A 19,780-nucleotide genomic window follows, 5' to 3' on the forward strand; every position below is an offset into this window, starting at 1 on the left:
CTCAAACTCAGGACCTTGTGCTTGCCAGGAAGGTATTTGTGCCACTGAGCTATATTCCTGGCCCTACCACACTGTCTTGATTACTGTACTTCATAGTAAACTTTGAAGTTGGGTAGTGTCAGTCCTCTGGCTTTGCGGTTCTTTAATATTATATTGGCTATTCTGGGTCTTCTACCTTTCTGTATAAACTTTAGAATTAATTTGTCAATACCCACAAAATAATTTTCTGGGATTTTGATTGGAATTGCATTTAATCTATAAATCAAGTTGGGAAGAACTGACATTTTGATAATACCAAGGCTTACCATCCATGTGAATGGGATGTCTCATTTATTTAGTTCTTTTTATCAGTTTTGTAATTTTTCTCATATTTTATAAATATTTTGCTAAATTTATACTTAAAATTTCATCTTTGGAGTACTGGTAGAAATGGGATTGTTTTTAATTTCAAATTCCACTTTTTCATTGCTTGTATATGGGAAAGCCATTAACTATATATTAGTTTATTGCTATAATCATTTATTTTTGTTATTCTTTTGGGTTTTCTATATAGATGATCATATCACCTGGGAAAAAGAGGCAGTTTTATTTCTTCCCTCCCAATCTGTATCTTTTATTTTTTAATGTCTTACTGCATTTGCTAGGACTTCCATGTAATGTTGAAAAGTGGTGAAAGAGGACATATTTGCCTTATTCCCAATCTCAGTGAGAAAGTTGTTAGTTTCTCACTGTTAAGTATGTTAGCTGTAGATCTTTGTAGTACACATTATTTCTCTGGTTGGGGAAGTTCCCCTTTTCCTAGTTTGCTGGGAGTTCTAGTTTTTGTCATGACTGCATGTTGAGTGATGATCATCTGATTTGCTTCTTTAGATGTGATAATTATATTATTTTCTAATGTTGAAGTAGCCTTGTATGCCTGGGATAAACCCAACTTGATCAAAATTGAACCTAAATTGTTTTATTCTTGATGGTACTGAGGCTTGACCTCAGGAATGCTAAGCTACACTGAGCTTTTTAAAATTTTGTAGAGACAGGATCTCACTAAGTTGCCCGGCTGTCCTTGAATTTGTGAACTTTCTGCCTCTGCCTCCCTAGTAGCTGGGATTATATGTATGTGTCACCATGCCCAGGCTAAATTTTTATACCAAGAGTAAAATCAATTTTAGGTTAGATTTTTGGGATGCTAAAAAACCAGTTATTTTTACTAAACAAAAACAAAACTAGGAGCCAGTATATAGCTCAGTGGCACAGTGCCTACCTGGCAAGCACAAGGTCATGAGTTCAGTTCCCAGTACCAAAAAAAAAAAAAGAAAAAATTAATAGATCCTAAAACCACTTTTTTTTTTTTCTTTTTGAGACAGGGTCTCCCTATGGCGTTCAGGTTGACCTTAGCTCACCTTGTAGCCCAGGCTGGTCTCGAACTCACAACAATCGTCCTGCCTCAGCTTCCCGAATGCTGGGATTATATGTATGTGCTGGGATTATAGGTATGCGCCACCACGCCCACCTTAAAACCACATCCTTATGAATTTAATTCTACTAATTTTTTTGCCAAAAACTTCTTAGAACAGAATATCTATTAGAACTTATTATTGGAATATTTGTTACTTTTCAGAGATCCACTTAAGAATCCATACATTCTTTGCACATACAAAGACAATTTAGTGTCAACATTTTATGATTATATTGGTTTACACCAATATAACAGTCTCACAACAGGGTATAAAATATCATTGTTTCTTCAAGCTCATCATATAGCAAAAGAAGTGAAAAAGCTAGAGGACATGGACTGATAGGTGTTTCAAAAATTATTTTTATTATTACATTCCAAAGAGGACATAGAAGAAAAGTGCCAGTTACCCAATAACTGTTATACTTTTCAGATAGCGGCATCCAGAACCCCAGTACTAGTTCAAAGCTGCACACATTCAAGCTCAAACAGCTGCCTCAGCATGACTGGAAATGCTGACCAACACATGTATGTCATTAATCCAGGGAGGCTTGGGTTTAAAAGAAAATTTCCTTATTGCAAGTGTCCAAGTCCTTAGGATTTGTCCTTAAAGATACTAGAAGATGAGGGAGCCCACAGTCCCCAAGACTATGTCTAGTCCTTACAGTGAACCAGCAAATAGCCAGTCTGTTCTAGGGTGCACTGTATCGGACATCACAGTACAGGAAGTGAGTCTGCATTTGGTGAAGAGCCACCAGGCATTTCCGATCCAGTTTATCATGAAATCCAGCCACAGGCCAACCAGATGTCTAGATAATACAGTCAGTGCAGAAGTCATCTGGTAAAGTCAGCACTTTGATGAGGCTGACTACATGGAAAATACTAATGAAATTGGAAAATAGCAGGTAAGGTCTATTTACAAAAGTTGGTTTAGTAAAGTGACATGAGAAAAGTTGTGTCAAGCTCTTCCCCTGTATCCTTCCCTTCTCCTACAAACAAACCACCTGAAAATTATCTTGAAAATCAGGTTAAAACTGTGTGGTGAAAAAGGGAGTGCTTGTTCCAGGTAAAGTACTTCAAGATAATTTACAGGCAGGTTTAATTTTATTAGTAAAAGTCACAAGTAGGAGAAGGCTTACCGGCTGACCTGTGTGCTTTTAAAAATGTCTCTACCAATACATTAACAAGAAAAAATACTAAGCATGTTTTTTGCTTCCAATTTTGAGTCTTCCAGTAAGAGTTGGTAAAATCAACAGGGTACTAAAACAAAGCCCAGAAAACTCAGTCAGTTCTTTCCAGTCGTCTGCCTCGTTTCTTTCTAGTCATCTTAAATTGGATTCCCATTAGCTGAGGACAACATGTCGGTCAAAGACAGATTTTCGCTGCTCTTGAACTTGAAGCTTCCAGCGCTGCTGGGCATATTCTACCTTGTTCAGAACATTGGGTCGACTGCGGGAGCGGGCCAGGACATCATGGGCGTTTGCGAAGGGCTGGTGATCCTGAAAGGCCAAATGGAAAATGCCAGTGATGACAATGGCAGTGTAAAACACACAACAGTAGTTAGCCAGTCACAGAGACAGGGGGAGGTGGGCTTCTCAAACAACAGAGCATCTGTGTGACTAAGCACGTCTAGGTAATCAGTTATCGGAAGACGGATGCACTCATCTATAGAAATAGGTGATTCAAGAGGCATAAGCCATGAGGGGTATTTGGAAATGGGTCACCATCTTCAAAAATGTTTTCTTTAAGATACAGAGACCAAGACAAAGACTGATCATTTGTGTTAAAGAGAAGTCTTCCCCGCCTAGTTGGGAAAGGAAGGTGTATTTGCAGGCTATTCTGGCCATGTTAGATACAGAAAGTAGGGCATTTCCTTGATTTAATTAATACTACACAGCTAACCTACTGCAGAGAAAATGACTTTTAATTTCCTGGCTCCTGTTATATTAGAACTGTTACTTGCTTGGACCCACACTCAGCATGGCGGAGGAGCTGACACAGTCATATGGTTGGTTCTAACCTCTCCTTGTCCTTTCAGAACATACGCTAAAGGGCCTACTTTCCAAACCTTTTCTTGTTACTCCTTCTGTAAACTGTAATGAAAAGAGACACATAGAGCTCAAGTGCTAAAATCACCCCGTATGACCAAGGACAGAGAGGAATGGTTTACTTTACATTTGTATTCAACAATGACTTGCACCTTTCATTGCTGAGCACTCAAGGCCTCCTATGCTAGCTGCTGCATAAAGAAAGGAGCTACTGAAGGATTTCGCTGGAAACCGTAGAGAATTTACCTCTCCTGGTCAAAGTAAACTAATACAAGTGGGTGTTTGTAGTCATTACACAGGAAACCACCACGCTAATCTATCTAGGAATGAGATATAAACACAGCTGCCTTCATGACAAAAAGCATTCAATAGTAATTTATTATTTTTGTTTTGCCTTTTCCTTGATCTCTTTTTCCTGAACCCCATGCCAGTCAAGTTTCTAAATGTTCCAACACAAGATGCAAGTCATAAGTTGGGCCTCTTACGCCAAGTTTTGTCTCTAGAAAAGAAACAACTTTGTTCTGCAGTGCATGTCTGGAAAAGCTGTCATATATCCAGGACAGGAGTCAGCATATAGAGGTATCACTGAAAAATTTATTACTGAAGAAACACATTACCATTAATCCCCCTCCAAATACCACCCCCTCACTTTGAACACACTCCTCCCATCATTCTTGCCACTTTCTCAAGCAGGTCTGGAACTTCTCTTTCATGAATATCCTCAGTTGCCCTCTTATGGCTGTGTCAATGTCCTGAGTCAATTCAGATGTTTTCTTTCATGGTCATTTTTACTTTGAAGAAGAGCAAGAAGTCGCATTGTGCTAGGCCCAGGAAATAAGGTGGATGAGGACACACTGTAATGTCTTTTACAAACCTCTCTCTCCATTGGGTGGCACTTAGTGGCCATACTCACTGCATTTTTGATCACACCTCAAAGACAGTCACAAAAAAGGACTCCCAGAACTGCTTCAAAAAGTGGCAGGAATGATGGGATAGTGTGTTTAAGCAAGGGATAATATTTATTGAGGGTTAATGGCAATGTGTTTTTTATTGTAATAAATTTAAAACAAACATTCACTATGTATCTTTACCATATCTCATACATGCCAGCTATGCATAACCACATAACTCTAAATGTACATGGTGTTATAATATCTGGTCTTATTGTTATAACAAGACATTTATACCATGATTATACTTTAAAAGAGTTTTCTATAAAAACAATCTTTTCTTGCCTTCTTTACCAAAATGTCTTCAACTTTTTACTTAATGGTAATGGCTTGTGTAAATCTCATTTATTTATTTCTAAACTAAAAATGAAATTAATAAAGACAATCCCATGAAGTCCAAAATGTCAGACTGAGAGACAGAGAAAGGAGGAGGAAGAGGAGGAAGAAGAGGAAGACAAGAAAGAAAGGAAAGGAAAAGGTAAGGCAAAGCAAAGCAAAGCAAGACTAAGGTTATGATCACTTGATTACTCATAAGGCGATAAACTGACCCAAAGTCATTTAACACATCAGCACAAACACTAAAACTTAGTTTGCCTAACCTTGACTTAGTGTCATATCTTCTCAACACACAGGTTTTGTTCAGGTAGATTAAAATGAAACTATAGGAATGTAGTGCTTCAGTGAATCTGTACATAAAATATTATTACCATTGATTTATTTTGACATAAACAAGACTGGGAAGAAGGATGTACTTTGTCAGCAGAGCACTCCTCAGTTTCATAGTCCTGTTATCGACTTTTCAAGGCAGGGGGAGAAAAAAATCTTCTTAAGGAACAAATTTAGAAGACTAAATAAACCAGTTAATCCTTTAAGTCTGTCCTCCACCTATTAGAACAAGATTGAACTAGCTGAACATGGGCAGGGATGCTGAAAGAATGCAAATAGAGATTTACCCTTTTTATGTTTGTTCCTTTTACACCTGATGAAATTTCAATGAATACAAAACATGTCTTAAAGTGATGCTTTGATAACAGGAATGATGTGTCATGGATATATGATACAGTAAATATTATGACTACTTGCAGTACGCTTTTTAACTATTTGTACTTTTATTTGCTTTAAAATGTGCTATACGGAACAAAAATGAAAAAAAATTTGAAAATTTAAAATGAACACAAAAAGGGAAGAAGTTTGTTTTTTATGGGTAGTACTAGGGATTAAACCTACAGCCTTTGAATGGAGACACATCTCAATAAATACATTTATATATTTTATTTTGAGGCAGAATTTCACTAAGTGCCTACATTGCCCAGGCTGGGCTCAAATTTGCAGTTTTCCTGCCTTAGTCTCCCAGAGGGCAAGGATTATAAGCATGTACTATTATGTCTGGCAAGAGCTCTTATCTTAAATAAGCAATAAATGTAGGAATTTAAATTTAACTTCTTTTTGTGTGGAATTATTGCCATAATGCCACAGCTTTGGTCAGAAAACCTCACTCTGCCCAGAATCAGCTTAACAGTTATGCAAGTCAGCCAAGCCTCTCAGTGGCAGTGTCCTCAAATGCTCAATGTGAAGGCAGAATCAATCACTTGTGGGCACAATGGTTTCTGAACAAATGACCCCACCAATCAATGTCCGCCGAACATGTTTTTGTGTTTATATTGTATATTCATTTCCTGTATGCTCTGAATGCATTATTTTAATATTGCTGATTTGTGAAACCAGGAACAGATATTTAATGCTAATGGATGTAGATGAAGTCAGAGTTTCAACCTATATTCCTAAAATGAAAATGGTTTATCGGGCCTTTCACACCAATATTTCCATATGTCAGTAGTTCCTAGGGATTAAACCCAGGGCTGCTCTACCACTTAGCTGCATCCTCAGCCCTTTTTGAGACAGGGTCTTGCTAAGCTGCTAAGTTGTCCAGGCAGGATTCAAACTTGAGGTCCTTCTGACTCAGCCTTTCTCAGTGCTGACACTAAAGGAGTATGCCACATGGATAATTTTTATTGTCATGACTAGGATGATAATCACATGTCATAAATCATTTGGCATCTTGCAGACAGAAGTTGAGGATGTTGCTGAGTATCTTACAATAAACATGACAGTTCCCCACAAGAATTATTTATCCATCCTTAAATATCTACAAAGTCAGAGCTGAGAAACTGTGAACATGTTAAATTAACCTGAAAACACTATTTGAGACTCTAATGCTTCTGATATACAACCTCCTGTCCTTCTAGTTTGCTCTGGCTCCAGCCCCACTATGTACGGTTTTTTAAAACTCCATTAGTTCTCCAATCTCTTCTTCTACCCCTCCTTTTAAAATAAGTGTATTTCTTATATGACTAAAGATAAAAGTGAGGAAGTACACACTGTTAGTCTGTTTCTGCTTCATTCATTTTTTTCCTTCCTAGTACCCAGCACAGTACTTTATCCAGAAAAGAACTCAGTATGTGTTGATTGAATTAATATAAGAAGCAGGGGAAAAGATGCAAACGAAGGTGTTTCTATGAAAGCTCTTGACAAGAAATTTTAAATCTTGCCCAAAGAAGTTGAGAATTCATAATTGATATTCATGGGACAATAGTATGTTGATCAAAGGGCAACTCTATTTACAGTTGTAACTCAAGCTATCCAGTCAGGATCTCCTTTCCCAGCTTTTACCAACATTCACAAAGGCATCCCATAGTAAAGTGACTTCTGGCTGGCAAGTTTACACTGGATTTGGCCGCTGCAACCATATTGAATTGCATCCTCTTTCAGGAACACAGTCCAATAAAATACAACAGAAAAAGTAATTTTTAAATTACATAATACAATGAAATACTGGACAATTTAGAAATAATTCCAAATGTGATAGTGATAAAATGAACAATATAATTCTCTAAGCTATACTGAATAACAAGCTTTTGTGCTATGTCAATTTCTAGAATTTTTGTTTGTTGTGCTGAGATCAGACCCAGGGACTCACACAGCTCTAGACATTTTTTAATAAAGTAACATTAAAATAAAATGGAGACTATGAAACAACATGTATATTAATTGTGGTGGTATATGTGTTTTAAAGATCTGAAGCGATGATTTTATTTTCTTCTAAAGTTAAAGAAAAAAATTATAGTCCTTTTAAAGGAGGAAATATGAAGCATCAGTAAGCAATCAAGTTGTACTTACTGGTAACAGTAAGAAAAGAATGTCATGTTCTCCACGCTTCCCTTCCATAAGGCCTCTTCGCCTTCTAAAGATGTGGTGATCTTGACAGGCAAGTGTTTCAGGGAGAGCGCGGGGAGAAACCTACCTCAGATGCTTTCTCCACTTACCAGGGTAAGGCCTTATAAAAGCACCCTCTTCAAGGACCGTCAGTTTGAACTGCCACATTTGTGGTACTACAGAATAATTTCCTCACAAAATCTACTGAAATTAGAACCCTTTCACTTTTCAGGGTGACGATTAACTGTAATAACTCAAACATCTATATGCAACTATTTTCCACTTGTATTTTACGCCTGATGACTGGCCACAAGTGGGAAGGTAGGCCGGGAACTTACCCCTACATCGTCATCACTCTGTATCAACTGTGAGTGTCCAAAGAGGCGCCTCTTCAGTATGGGCTCAACCAAGGTAAGATACACCATGTACAGAAGCAGGAGACCCAAAATAGAGAGGTAAATTATAATGGTAACCTATGGGAAATTGAAAGTAAGTTACATCTCTGTTCAGTACAAGAATTTAGAATTATATACAATGTTAAAGCCACAACAAAGACTGATATACATCTGCTTAGCCTCAGGATTTCTATACCAACCAGATTCCAGTATAAGAAACAAACTCAACCCTTCACCAAAGTAATATTTGAGGAAGAAGAAGAAAGAAAGCATTTTGTCTTTGAGATCTTTCTTGAGTCTCTGACATTCCATTTTTACCTACTGCTAAGCATTTATCTTCATAGCTAGATAGCAGTTTTCTTTTTTCAGCCAAATACAGTGTCCTACCTAGATTCAGGAGTACTGCTAGCAGAACAACTTAAAGGAACTCTGTAGAGGAAACGTAACTCAGGTGAATTTCAACAGAATACTGTATTCTCTTATAGATCAGTTTAGGTCTACAAAAACTTTTTAGGGCCATGATTTTCTTGGGATACTAATTTGGGTGCTAACCAAAGTTGCAAAAAGACATACCCACTAGAATAGATACCATAAAATAGACAATGGCATTATTGGCAAGGCATGTGGAAACAGGAACCTCATACATCACTGGTAAATGGTATAATCCCAGCCAGGGATGCCTGTAATCCCAGCACTCTGGGAGGCTGAGGCAGGAAGATTACAACTTCAAGCCTAGCCTGGGCAATTTATCAATTTAATGACATCCTGTCTCAAAAAAAAAAAAAAAAAAAAAAAAAAGGATATAGCTCAGTGCACAAAGGCCCTCAGTCCCAGTACTGGAAAGAAAAGTATGACTCTTTTGGGAAAAAATCTGGTTGGCTGTTTCTTAAAAAAATTAAACCTTCTATTCTAAGAAGTTTATCTAAGAGAAAGGGAAACATATATCCTAACAAATACACACATATAGATATTTTATTCATGACAGTATTAACAGTATAAATCTGGAAATAATCCAAATATTTATTAACTAATGAATGGATATTCATACAATGGAACACTATTGAACAATAACATTGAATGAAGTACTGATATATGCTACAACTCAGACAATAATCAAAAACATTATGCTAAGTGAAAGAAGCCTGTCACAGAAGACTACACATTATATGACTCCATTTATATGAAATGTTCAGCTACGCACAGACAGAAAGTAACACAGTGACTATCTGGCACTGAGGATGGAGTAGCGGTTAACTAAAAAGGGCATGAGGAGTCTTTTTAGGTTGATGGGTATGCAGTATTTCAAAATTGGATTTTAAAAAGTTGTTTTAAATCTACTAAAATTTACAAAATTGGACACTCACAATGAGTTAATTTTAGGTACATAAAATTATAGATAAAAAATCTGTTAAAAAAGCAAAATGCAGTGAAGATTTCTCTATAAGATGGCACCCACTGGTGCAGCAGCCCTGCTGCAGCACCAGTCACAGCAGAAACGCATTCCCACAAGGCCTTTTTCTGAGGAAAGGAGTGGCAAGTGCCATTTAAAACGTTTTGGGAGGAAACCATTAGCTACCATAATAAAGTAACTGAACTCACCCAAGTGGTGAAGAGAATTATCTACATTCCATTTCCTATAGGAGTTGAAGGGAAATCTTAAAATCCAGAAGTAATGTTTCGAAAAGTTACTGTACGTATAGGTTATAGTTACTCTAAATCTATGTTAGCCATATTCGATTCAAAGGGTTGGGAGGTAGGAAGAGGAGGGCTTAATCACGCTGCTGTCTCACTAAGCACTGGCATTTATGGCTCACAGACAACCTGGGGTATCTGTCTGGAACATGCCAAGGAAACATAGCACATTTTAGTGCCATTTCACATTGTCTCTCTACCATGTCCTAAATAATCCACACAGCCTCTTGTGCAAGCAGAGAGCAGGCCGCTACTCTTTTTGGGCAAGGGGTTGAAAATATTCTGCCTTTTCTGAAGACCTAATTAATATAATCCTGTAATATATACACCTACCACATAAACCACTATAACACAACATAATCTTGTGTAAGTTTCACCTTGATTGTGACAGAGCTCCTTTCCTCATATTTGCATTCACAGCGGAGACAGTATGCTTCTACGTCAGGTCCAAGCACTGGCATGGGATCCACAACATGAAGACAATCGCTGAAAAAAACAGAAAAAAAAATGCTGTGTAAGCCTGGCTTGATTGTTTACTTGTATTGGTTAAAACTTCCCTGAAATTTAGAATTATGAACTTACCCAATGAAAAATATAATGAACAAATAATAAAGCAAAAAGGATTAATTTTCTCTCTATAGATCAGCATTTTGTAAGAGTTAACAGTGTGAGAAGGCATAAAGACATAGAGTGTTAGTTGTTTATTTTTAAGTTGTCGTTCCCCCCCGGGGACTGAATCCAGCTTCTTCACACAGAGGTACATCCCTAGACCTTTTAAAAAAATTTTATTTTGAGACAAGGTCTTGCTGTGTTGTTCAGGCTGGACTCAAACTTGCAATCCTTCTGTCTCAGTCTCCCAGAATGCTAGGATTACAGGTGTGCCACCACAATCAGTTCAAGTTGCAATTGCTCCAGTTACAAATACACCAGGAAAATGGCAATTAGGATTAAAAAAAAAAAAAAAAAAAAAAAACCTACTTAACAAATTGAGGGTGTAAAATGACATGGGCATTACTTAAATGTGAGATTGTCTCTGTGATTTAATGTTATTCTTAATGCCACAACGTGGCATATGAATGGCTTATCACTTTTAAGAGGGGTACATCCTCAGACTCTAAAATATGAACACTCAAAAGCATAGTAAGAAATAATTAAGTTATTAAAACTTAATTTTAAACTTTAACTTAAAACTTTTAAACTTAAAGGTCTATTGAAAAGCAAGAAGTAGAAATAGGACCACAAAAATATTTTTAAACAAAACTGGTTACTGGAAATAAGTACATAAAAATAAGAAAGAAAGGTTTATAAAAAGCAATGCTATTAAAAATATCTTTTCCCAGAAATCTGTCAATTCCAAACAATAATTACTTCTCAGTTATTAAGAGTCTACCACTATGGAGCTGAATGCGGTAGCACATGCTGATAACCCCAGCACTCTATGAGGCTAAGGCAGGAAGATCAAGTTTGAGCCCAAATAAAAAATTAAAAAAGGGCGGGGGATTCAGCTTGGTGTGAAAGCCCTGAATTCAATCCCTAGTGGAAAACAAAACAAAACAAAACCTACTACTCTGATGATCCAGCAAAAGTAGGCAAAGCTTTCGCCTCCTCTTGCCAGCTGCTAGGGAATTCTCTTCCCCTTTGGCATCTTTTTCTTAGGCAATTCTAGCTGCCTGAAGAACTCTACAACATCCTCTTTTCTTACCCATTTTTCTTGCAGTTACCAACACTCTAGGCCACCGAAGACAAACCTTTTAGGGATGAGTAGCCAAACAGCAACCCAAAACCCACTTATTTATTGCAAAGTGCCAACACTGCAGTTAAACCTGAATACTGAGGTTTTAGTTTAGAAAAAACAACTCATACATTACCACGTTTTGTCTTAAAAGAAAAATAACACATGTGTTATAGGTTACCCACCACTGCTCTTAGGCTGAGTCTCTCTGCCCTATTCAAATATACTTTTTTGCAGGGCTGGGGTGTTCTGCTGCCTCTGCTTTGTGTCATTAGAAAGAAAACCCCAGGTCTGGGGATCGAGATTTGTGGTAGAGTGCTTGCTTAGCAGGCACAAGCTGTGCCTGGGGTTTAATCCTGAGCAATACAAACAAAAAACTCAAAATGATATGGTAAAAATCCATTTATCCTTAATATATAATTTAATTTTAATAAAGATAGTAATGAAAAATCAAATTTCCACTGATAGAATTTCAAATAAGAGTGAGATCCCACAACTCATACTATAAAAGTGTGGTATCTGTCCCAGACATATAGACCAGGCATGTATCCCGCTAATGCACATGTGAAGTGGGCAGAGGAAGCTGAACACCCCCAAAAGGGGCTCTCTGTCTCAGAATCAGAGGGCATGCAGCCCAACACTCACAAGAGTCACCTGTACAAGGTAACAGCTGGGAAAGGATCAGGATCTGGGTCTTCTGCCTCCTAGATCAGCCCCTCTTATCTCTTCAAACCCAAAGAAAAAAAGACTTACTTCCTATTCATTTCTTATTCCAGATTCACAAGCCTCAGCAACAATACCTAAGAATCACTTGGGAATCTAAGTGCTTAATAAGTTTTGAGTATTTCTTTTGAAGTACAAACATATTTTACAGTATCCTTTGTTTGTTTGTTTGTTTTTTGGACAACATCTTGCTAAGTGGCTAAGTTGCCCGGGCTGGGTTTGAATTTGCAATCCTGCCTCAGCTACCCAGAGCGATGGGATTATTGGTGTGTGCCACCATGCCTAACTACAAATATATTTTAGTAACAAAAGTGTTGAGTACAATGCAAAAGCTGTGCATGGCTCCAGAAGAAACAGGAAGGTAAGTTCTAACTGAGCCATCACTATAAGCAGCTAGATCTAGATTCAGTGTAAAGGACTTTAGGAACTAGGCAATACCTCCCCCTAGTGCCAAAAAGGAGACATTACAAGCTTTGAGCCACACCCCAAGCACAAAGAGTACTACTTTAATTTTTCTTAAGTTTCAAATCAGCCAGTATAAGTCAATGAAGAATTAAAGCTAACAAGTGGACAAGATAAGAGGCTCAGAAAACATAAGGTAAAGATTTACTTAGGGCTTACAGATATTGGAGGACTCAGGAAGCCATACATCCTGGTTAATCATAACTTGCCTGCCTTTCTAAAGCCTGTTAAATATTTTCAGAGCCAATTGGGAACCTATCCCAGTAAAGTCTAAGCTTTGGGAAAAAAGCAAGAGAAAGGGGGAGGCAAAGAAGAAAAATCCCAAACAGGGCTTGTTTTCAACTGTTTATTTTCAAAGCTCCCTATTTTGACTAATAACCATGAATAAACAACATATGGTTCTGTCTGAACCTGGAATAACAAAAAGTTGGTGAAAAGATTAGTATGAAATACTTGACTAACGTCTTTATTTGCCTCTCAAACAATACACATCACATTATTTTACTGACAATAGAATGAAATATAAGTGTTCAATATCTTTGGAACTTTTATAGAAGTAACTTCAAAATTTATTTGTGTTTGCTTGTATTATATAAAGGAACCTGCTGATGTAAAACCTGTAAGAATATAGCTAAATCACTTTGTAACAGGAAAGCTTTTATAGTTCTCAAGAACACACCAAATAGACTGAACGTACATGCATACGTCTTAGTAATTCTCCTTGTTGCTGGGACAAAACACCCAAATCTGCAACTTAAAGAAGGAGAGGCTTATTTTGGCTCACAATTGCTAAGCTGCTGTGCATGCGCGGCAGGTTAAACACTGACACGGGACTGCAGACGGGCCTGGGAAGAGGAAAGCCGGTCATGTCATAGAGGCCAGGAAGCAGAGAGAGCAGAGAGAAGCCAGAGGGGGAGGTAAGTCCTTCCAGGTCATGTCCCCAGCGATCCTCCTCTAACCAGGCTCCCTCCTAACAGCAAGCAAGCTATAGCACCCCTCTAATCAAATCACCTTCCAGAAGCCTTGCCTCTGAGCACATGAGGCTCTGGGGAGAGATTTAGATCTAAGCTATAACAGCATACTAGAGAAATTAAACATGTTTAAATATTGCCTTTCCTTTTTCAAAGTCAGTTTGGAATACTGTGGTTGAATGAATTTAATCTTGTTTTCAAACTCTCTGATGGTTACTGAGCTTTGAAACCAGGTAAATGAAAGTACCTAGCATTTAGAGCTGTATTCCTTTGATTCCTATCCCACCCATCTTCCACTGTGATTACAAGTCATAAAACATCACACTTCCATGGCAAGGAGCACATCCAATCTGCCATACCACAACTGCTTCCTTTGTTTCATGGCACATATAGAACAATCTAGTATTTCTCAGGTCTTCAGGGATAAAGAAAGCTGCTGGTGGCTGGTTCACAGTCTGGATCCCAGTCATTCTAGCCCTGCCAGACTGCCCAAGATTTCCCACGGTATCTCAGCACACTCATAATATAGGTACACATGCCAGTGGGTAAGTATAACATAGATAGCTCATACCCATTCATTCCTAAGCCATCTGACACTTTTAAACATAGCCGGCCATACTTAGCAATACATCATCAAAACCTCCAAGTTACAAAAATTATAACCCAAATAAAGGAGGCTTGTTTACCTCTCACCAAAAGCAAGAGGGAGAAAGGTCCCTCACCAAAACGTAAGGGGGCACATGAAGGTAGCTGTGGGTGGCTTAGGTGACAGACTCAATTCCAAGCCCTCGTGAAATCTTTCCTACTGAGGGCTCGCTCAGCGTTTGGGCTACAGTTCCTTTAGGTTTATATCATGTGCTCAGGGCCTTATTCTGACTTTTTCCAAATAGAAATATGATGACATTTTGGTTAAAAATAAATACTTATAAAGAAAGTGACATACTGGGTAACACTCTGGGCTAACAGTGACAACTCTAGAGAAAAATCTGACAGGTAATTCAGTGATCCAGAATACTTACCAATCTTTTTGAGATATGTTCTTATTATAAATATGCCCAGGATTCTCCTTATAAGGAGGACAGATACATTTACACCGGACATCCTCAAAATTCTGTAACCAAAATAGAAACTTGATATAACTTGTTTATAGTTTATCATCAGTATTGTAAAAATTACAAATAAACATTTGGCTAGGTATCCCTTGTCAAATATTCTAAAATCATTCTAAAACACTAATTTTGAGAGATATAGGTTTTGGAAAGCCACAAGTCCTTTATGGTAAAGCTAATGAATCATTATATATTACATATAATTATTTTTAAGTAAATACCTAATCCATGATCTTTGACTTATTAATCATGTTCATGAGTACCATGACAATCAAACTGTGTCAATGTTATCACCATCTACCTGCCAGATGACAACAACTGTACCTATAAATAAGAATGCTGATTACAAAAGAATGGAGGGAGAATCAAACTAAAAATTATTCACGGACAAATCACAATTCTGGGGAGATAGCTCACTGAATGTCTTGGAAATGTCTTGGAATGGAGACATTCACTCCATGAATGTCTTAGAAATGTGCGCGCGCGCACACACACACACACACACACACACACACACACACAGGTCACAATTCTTCAACCTACCATCCTTTACTATTTGGTAGAAAGGGACTAACATGGATGAAATGAGTTAAATTAGAGTCCCATAGGAGGGATGAAGTTTTAGAGACACTCAGCTTCAACTAAAAAGGAAGTACACTGGGGAAGTAGTTTGATTTTAGCTGAGAACAGTTTGATGTACTCTTTCCAGGGAACTTTGCTTCTAATCTTGGTTAGAGAACAACTACTAACAAACAAGTTTCAAGAGGCGGAGGAAGAGGTGATTAAATATCTAGCTAGAATAGGAAATGCTTCCTCAGCAAAGGGAAATTTATTTGAAAAAGTGGTTCATCAGTCTCAAGAGGACCAGACACAATGACTCCACATACAATGAGACAAGTGACAGAGCTGTTGACAATTCATAAACTTACTCAGCAACCACTTAGAACATATACTGCTCTGTGCCAGAACTTGTGCTCAATGAGGTGCATTCAGATAAGCGTATGACATGGTTCCTGCTAGACCACACCCTAGCAAGGGGAGACTGACAAACACACGACCATGATATACTACATAAAGCGAGGATGGATAATACGCGGAGGTTGCCAGCAGTGTTTTGGAAGTGAGGAGAATCGCCAGTGGGAGGTCAGGAAGTGTTCAGAAAGAACTCCTCATCAAAAACATCTGCCTCCTTATAACCTGCTTTTTTTCTGCCCCTATATTTAAAAATACTGTAGATTATAAAGCTCCTATTTAAAAAAAAAAAAAAAAAAAAAAAGGAATGTCATTCTGTTTTCCCAACACATTACTGTGAATTCCTTCTGTTCTGCCCAGTAATGAGTTATCTCATCAATGAGGAAGCCCCAGTATGCACGGGCCTCGGGCAGAACCGGGCCAGAGAACAGCAGGAGGGGTACAGAAAGGGCGAGAACTGCAAGTGGGGGAAAGGCCGCGAGCTCACCTGTCCCATAGTCTGGCTCTTCCCTTATCACAAAGCTGTCAGGAAGGGAGACTGTAACAAAGAGGGCGGCAACAGGTCCTGGGGGGAGCTAGGTGAGAATACGAAGCTCGCGGCGGATACTCTACGAGCCGTACGGAGCGGGAGGCTGCCGGGAGGAAGTCCCCACAGCGCGGGGGAATGTGCTGGGGGGCGCCCCCAACAGGAAAGACGCCGCAGATGAGGGCGTCCGCCGTGGTCTGGAGACCTGGGGGACCCGTGCGGGGGGTGGCGGGCGGGGCTTCGGGCTGGAAAGTCAGAGGCGCTCAGCGCTGGGAAGGTTGGAGTGTGGAGCGGCGCTGGAGGCGGGAAGGGAAGTGAGGAGCAGCGGAGGGGCTGCTGTCAGCCGGTGACTGCCGGCTGTCAGGGCGGAGGGCGGGAGTGCCACAGGCGGGGAGGACGCCGCGGGGGTCGGGGCTGCCAGGGCCGGGAGGACCCGGGCGGGCGGCACTTGGCAGACCCGTTTCCGCAAGGCCGGGGCAGGGGAGGAGCTCCTGTCACAAGCGAAGGCGCGGCGGGACTCACCTTGGCGGCATCCGTCAGCTGCACCAGCGCGGAGAGCGCCAGGCAGGACAAGCTGAGCACGGAGCCCAGCCGGGGGAGGCCTCCGCACAGGGACGCCATCGCGGGAGTCCAGCCGGGCCCGCGAGCCCAGAGAGCTGCTCCCAGCTCGGGATCCGGCTCGGATCCTCCGCCCGCACTTCCGTCCGGGCCCTCGCGTCACAGGCCGCGCCGGGTCAGCTGTGAAAAGTATCCGCCCCGGAAACGCTTCCCTGCACGAAGGGCCCGGACGCCGCGCTGGCCTCACGCCCGGCGTCCTTCACTCGGTCCCTGCACGCGCCAGGGGCGCTCCAGCGTGACGGCCCAGGCGCACCAAGGCTTGGAGGCGCTCGGGTTCCTTCCCCGGGCGCAGAAGCAGTGGGGCCTGGGAGAACCGCCATTGCGCTCAGAGTGCCCCGCTTCAGGGAGATGTCAGCGAGCTCCGGATGTCCCGTGGGGCCGCAGCGGTCCTGCCGGCGCCGGAGCCGGAGCCCAGTGTCCGGGGAGGGCGGCCCGTTCCGGCCCGCGCAGCCAGGGCGGGCGCCCAGCGTGGGGGCGCGGCGGGGACTGGCCGATCACTCCTTTCCGGGAAGCCCTCCCGGGTCGCACGGTCGGGTTCGTCTCCGCGCTTGGAGTGCTAACCTTCGGCCCAGGCGCCTCGCCGACGGAGCTCCCCGCTGGCTCTGCCACAGCCCCGCGGGGGTGTGGCTTCCGCTTGGGGCTGAGCGCTCGGTCCGGCCGGCCGCCGGGAAGAGGGCCACAGCGGCGGGTCTGGGGCTGCTCCGGCGGGGCTCCCGGGGACGTGGAGCTGGCTGCAGAGCGGCCGCAACAGCACCCTCCGCCCGGGACTCCGGGAGGTGGGGAATCGGGCCGCTACGCCCCGGCGAGGCTGTGCCTGTTCCGGGCCGCTGCTTCCTAAGACGGCTCGGAGAGCGCTGACCCGACTCCCCAGGGCGCGTCTTCCTCCGTAGGTACCTTAGGAGCACCCTGGAGATGCATAATGTCTCCATTTTCAGTTAGTGGAAGCGTGGAAGTACATAGTGGAAGAGATGCGGGGCGCATCACAACCTGTAGCAATTTGCTGAATGACCTTGGGCAAATCATTTCTCTGGGTCTCTGGTTCTTGGCTCAGTATGAAGGGACCGAACTTTTCTCAGCCTCAGAAATCTATGTCCATGATTCCTGTCTCCGTCTCTAAATAGATTTTAAGTCCTTTCCTGGTTTGTGAACGTGTTTTAATTAACAGGTAGAAGTTTTTCAGTATTTTTTCTCCCATGTGATCCTTTTTGCTGCTGGACTACACTCTTCACACAAGAAGGTGTTTGCTATCGCACCAAATATATTTAGACCTTTTCAGTCCCAAGTGGCAAGTGCCACCCGCCCCAACCAGAGCCAGAACAGGGCTAGATGCTGTTTTAAGCTCCTGTGAAGACGCTGTCTCACTGATGAATCATCAGGTCTTTGTAGTGGGTATTCTGCTGGCCAGAGGACAATCCGGGTGTCTCACCCTAGGGTCAGGTATATTATGAGTGAGGCACTGTGGATCTCTTTGCTAACAGTGATTCAGCAGCAAATTTGGGATTAGCTTTAGGATTATCTGGTTCTGGCATCTAAAGGAAGTGCTTACACTGGCTGAAACCATACACACTTTCTCTTCCACCTCTAACATTGTTTTTAAGGCCTTAATGAGTATACATAGGTGTAAGGGAAATATACAGTGATGTGCCTTAGGTCAGATGGGCCGCCTCTGGGTTCATTTAATTAATCTATTTGAGACCAGCTTTTACTATGTTGCCTAGGCTGGTCTTGAATTTGTGGGCTCAAGTGGTCTTACCCCTTCAGCCTCCCAAGTAGTTCGAGCTACAGCTGTGCCCCAACACACCTAGCTGGCGCCATGTGTTTAATGGAGAAACCCCAAATACACACTGGGCAGAATTGTAGAGCTGCTCTGTCCAAGACAGACTTTAAAGCTGCACTGTCCTACCGCTACATGTGGCAAATGCAGACTTGAAATGTGGCTAATGTAAATTGAGCAATACTGTGAATGTAAAATACACAGTACTCTAAATTTTAAAGGCTTAACATAAAAAAGTATAAATACCTTATTAGTTGAAGTTTGAATATTTTGGATATATTGGGTTAAATAAATTATTACATTTTTACTTTTGGTTTACTCCTTCAATGTGGCTGCTAGAAAGTTTTCTACTTATATTAGAAACTTGTATTAGCACTGTTGTAGAGACCACACAGTGGGGGCTGCTGCTGCTGGAGTGTGACTGTAACAGGTGCCTGACTAGAGGATGAAGGTTAAAGCTGAGGTGAAAACAAGGGTGACAGGGAGGAACGGGCACTGGTAGAGAGGAGGGCTGGGGAGAAATGTGTCTTGCAACAAATGAAAGTAATTTCAGTTAAGTCAACAGAAATCAAAAGATTAGTTCATCTTACTATGTCCTCCTTAGACCTTGATTGCTCTAGGTGTCTTGTAAGTCAGAAAGCTTTCCCCGACAGTGAACTCTCTTCTGTTTGTGTAAATCTTTCCTAACCTACATTTTGGTAAAATTATGTGTTTATATCTCCCTTTACACTCGCAGTGTCCACCAAAGTACTATGAGCTGATCATGAGAGGTGATGCTGAGATGCCCGAAGTACACATGGTGGGATCTGGATCTGGGCACCACAGGCAGGAAAGATTTCTGACTGAAGATCTTCTTAGACCTTGATCACTGGGGAGTCGTTCTGTTTATAAGGAGGACCGGCCTTAGTGTCCACCCTCCCCTGCCCTTTTCCTTGCGTCTCTGTAACTAGGTTTCCCTACTGCATTCCTCAAATGACACAGGTCTAAGTGTACCTTCCCGTCTGCCCTGGGCCTGCTCACCTCTTTGCGTGGTGGGGGATTGTTCAGAAGGCAAAAGAAGCCTCTAAATATAAGTGAGGATGTCAGAAAACTAGGAAGCAGAAGTGACAATATATGTATCTAGGACAAATGTATCTGGGACCAAG

At 41.2% G+C, this 19,780-nt stretch overlaps 1 protein-coding gene across 2 annotated transcripts; it reads right to left on the reverse strand.

Moving 5' to 3' along the window:
* Nucleotides 1-1,795: 1,795 nt before the first annotated feature.
* Nucleotides 1,796-16,947, reverse strand: Tmem9b (TMEM9 domain family, member B). 2 transcript variants are annotated; one of them, XM_005380250.1, is made up of 5 exons: nucleotides 16,766-16,947; nucleotides 14,656-14,747; nucleotides 10,126-10,234; nucleotides 8,000-8,134; nucleotides 1,796-2,949 (listed from the first exon to the last, which is right to left on the reverse strand). In XM_005380250.1, exons 1-5 carry the CDS (start codon nucleotides 16,862-16,864, stop codon nucleotides 2,794-2,796), a joined length of 591 nt encoding a protein of 196 aa, XP_005380307.1. In that variant the 5' UTR covers nucleotides 16,865-16,947; the 3' UTR covers nucleotides 1,796-2,793. The 2 variants fall into 2 exon arrangements, with proteins under 2 accessions (XP_005380307.1, XP_013367528.1); XM_013512074.1 differs by lacking the exon at nucleotides 14,656-14,747 and having other exon boundaries at nucleotides 16,766-16,859.
* Nucleotides 16,948-19,780: the final 2,833 nt, after the last annotated feature.

This window comes from Chinchilla lanigera, unplaced genomic scaffold, assembly GCF_000276665.1.
Source record: "Chinchilla lanigera isolate Chin_1 unplaced genomic scaffold, ChiLan1.0 scaffold00013, whole genome shotgun sequence".
NCBI classification, from domain to species: Eukaryota; Metazoa; Chordata; class Mammalia; order Rodentia; family Chinchillidae; genus Chinchilla; species Chinchilla lanigera.

Coding starts and splice junctions, on each gene's coding strand:
- Tmem9b (XM_005380250.1), bottom strand. CDS start 16,864: ATGGCGTCCCTGTGCGGAGGCCTCCCCCGGCTGGGCTCCGTGCTCAGC. Junction 14,748..16,765: donor AGCTGACGGATGCCGCCAAG/GTGAGTCCCGCC, acceptor TTTTGGTTACAG/AATTTTGAGGATGTCCGGTG. Junction 2,950..7,999: donor AGAGTGATGACGATGTAGGG/GTAAGTTCCCGG, acceptor TTGGCCTTTCAG/GATCACCAGCCCTTCGCAAA.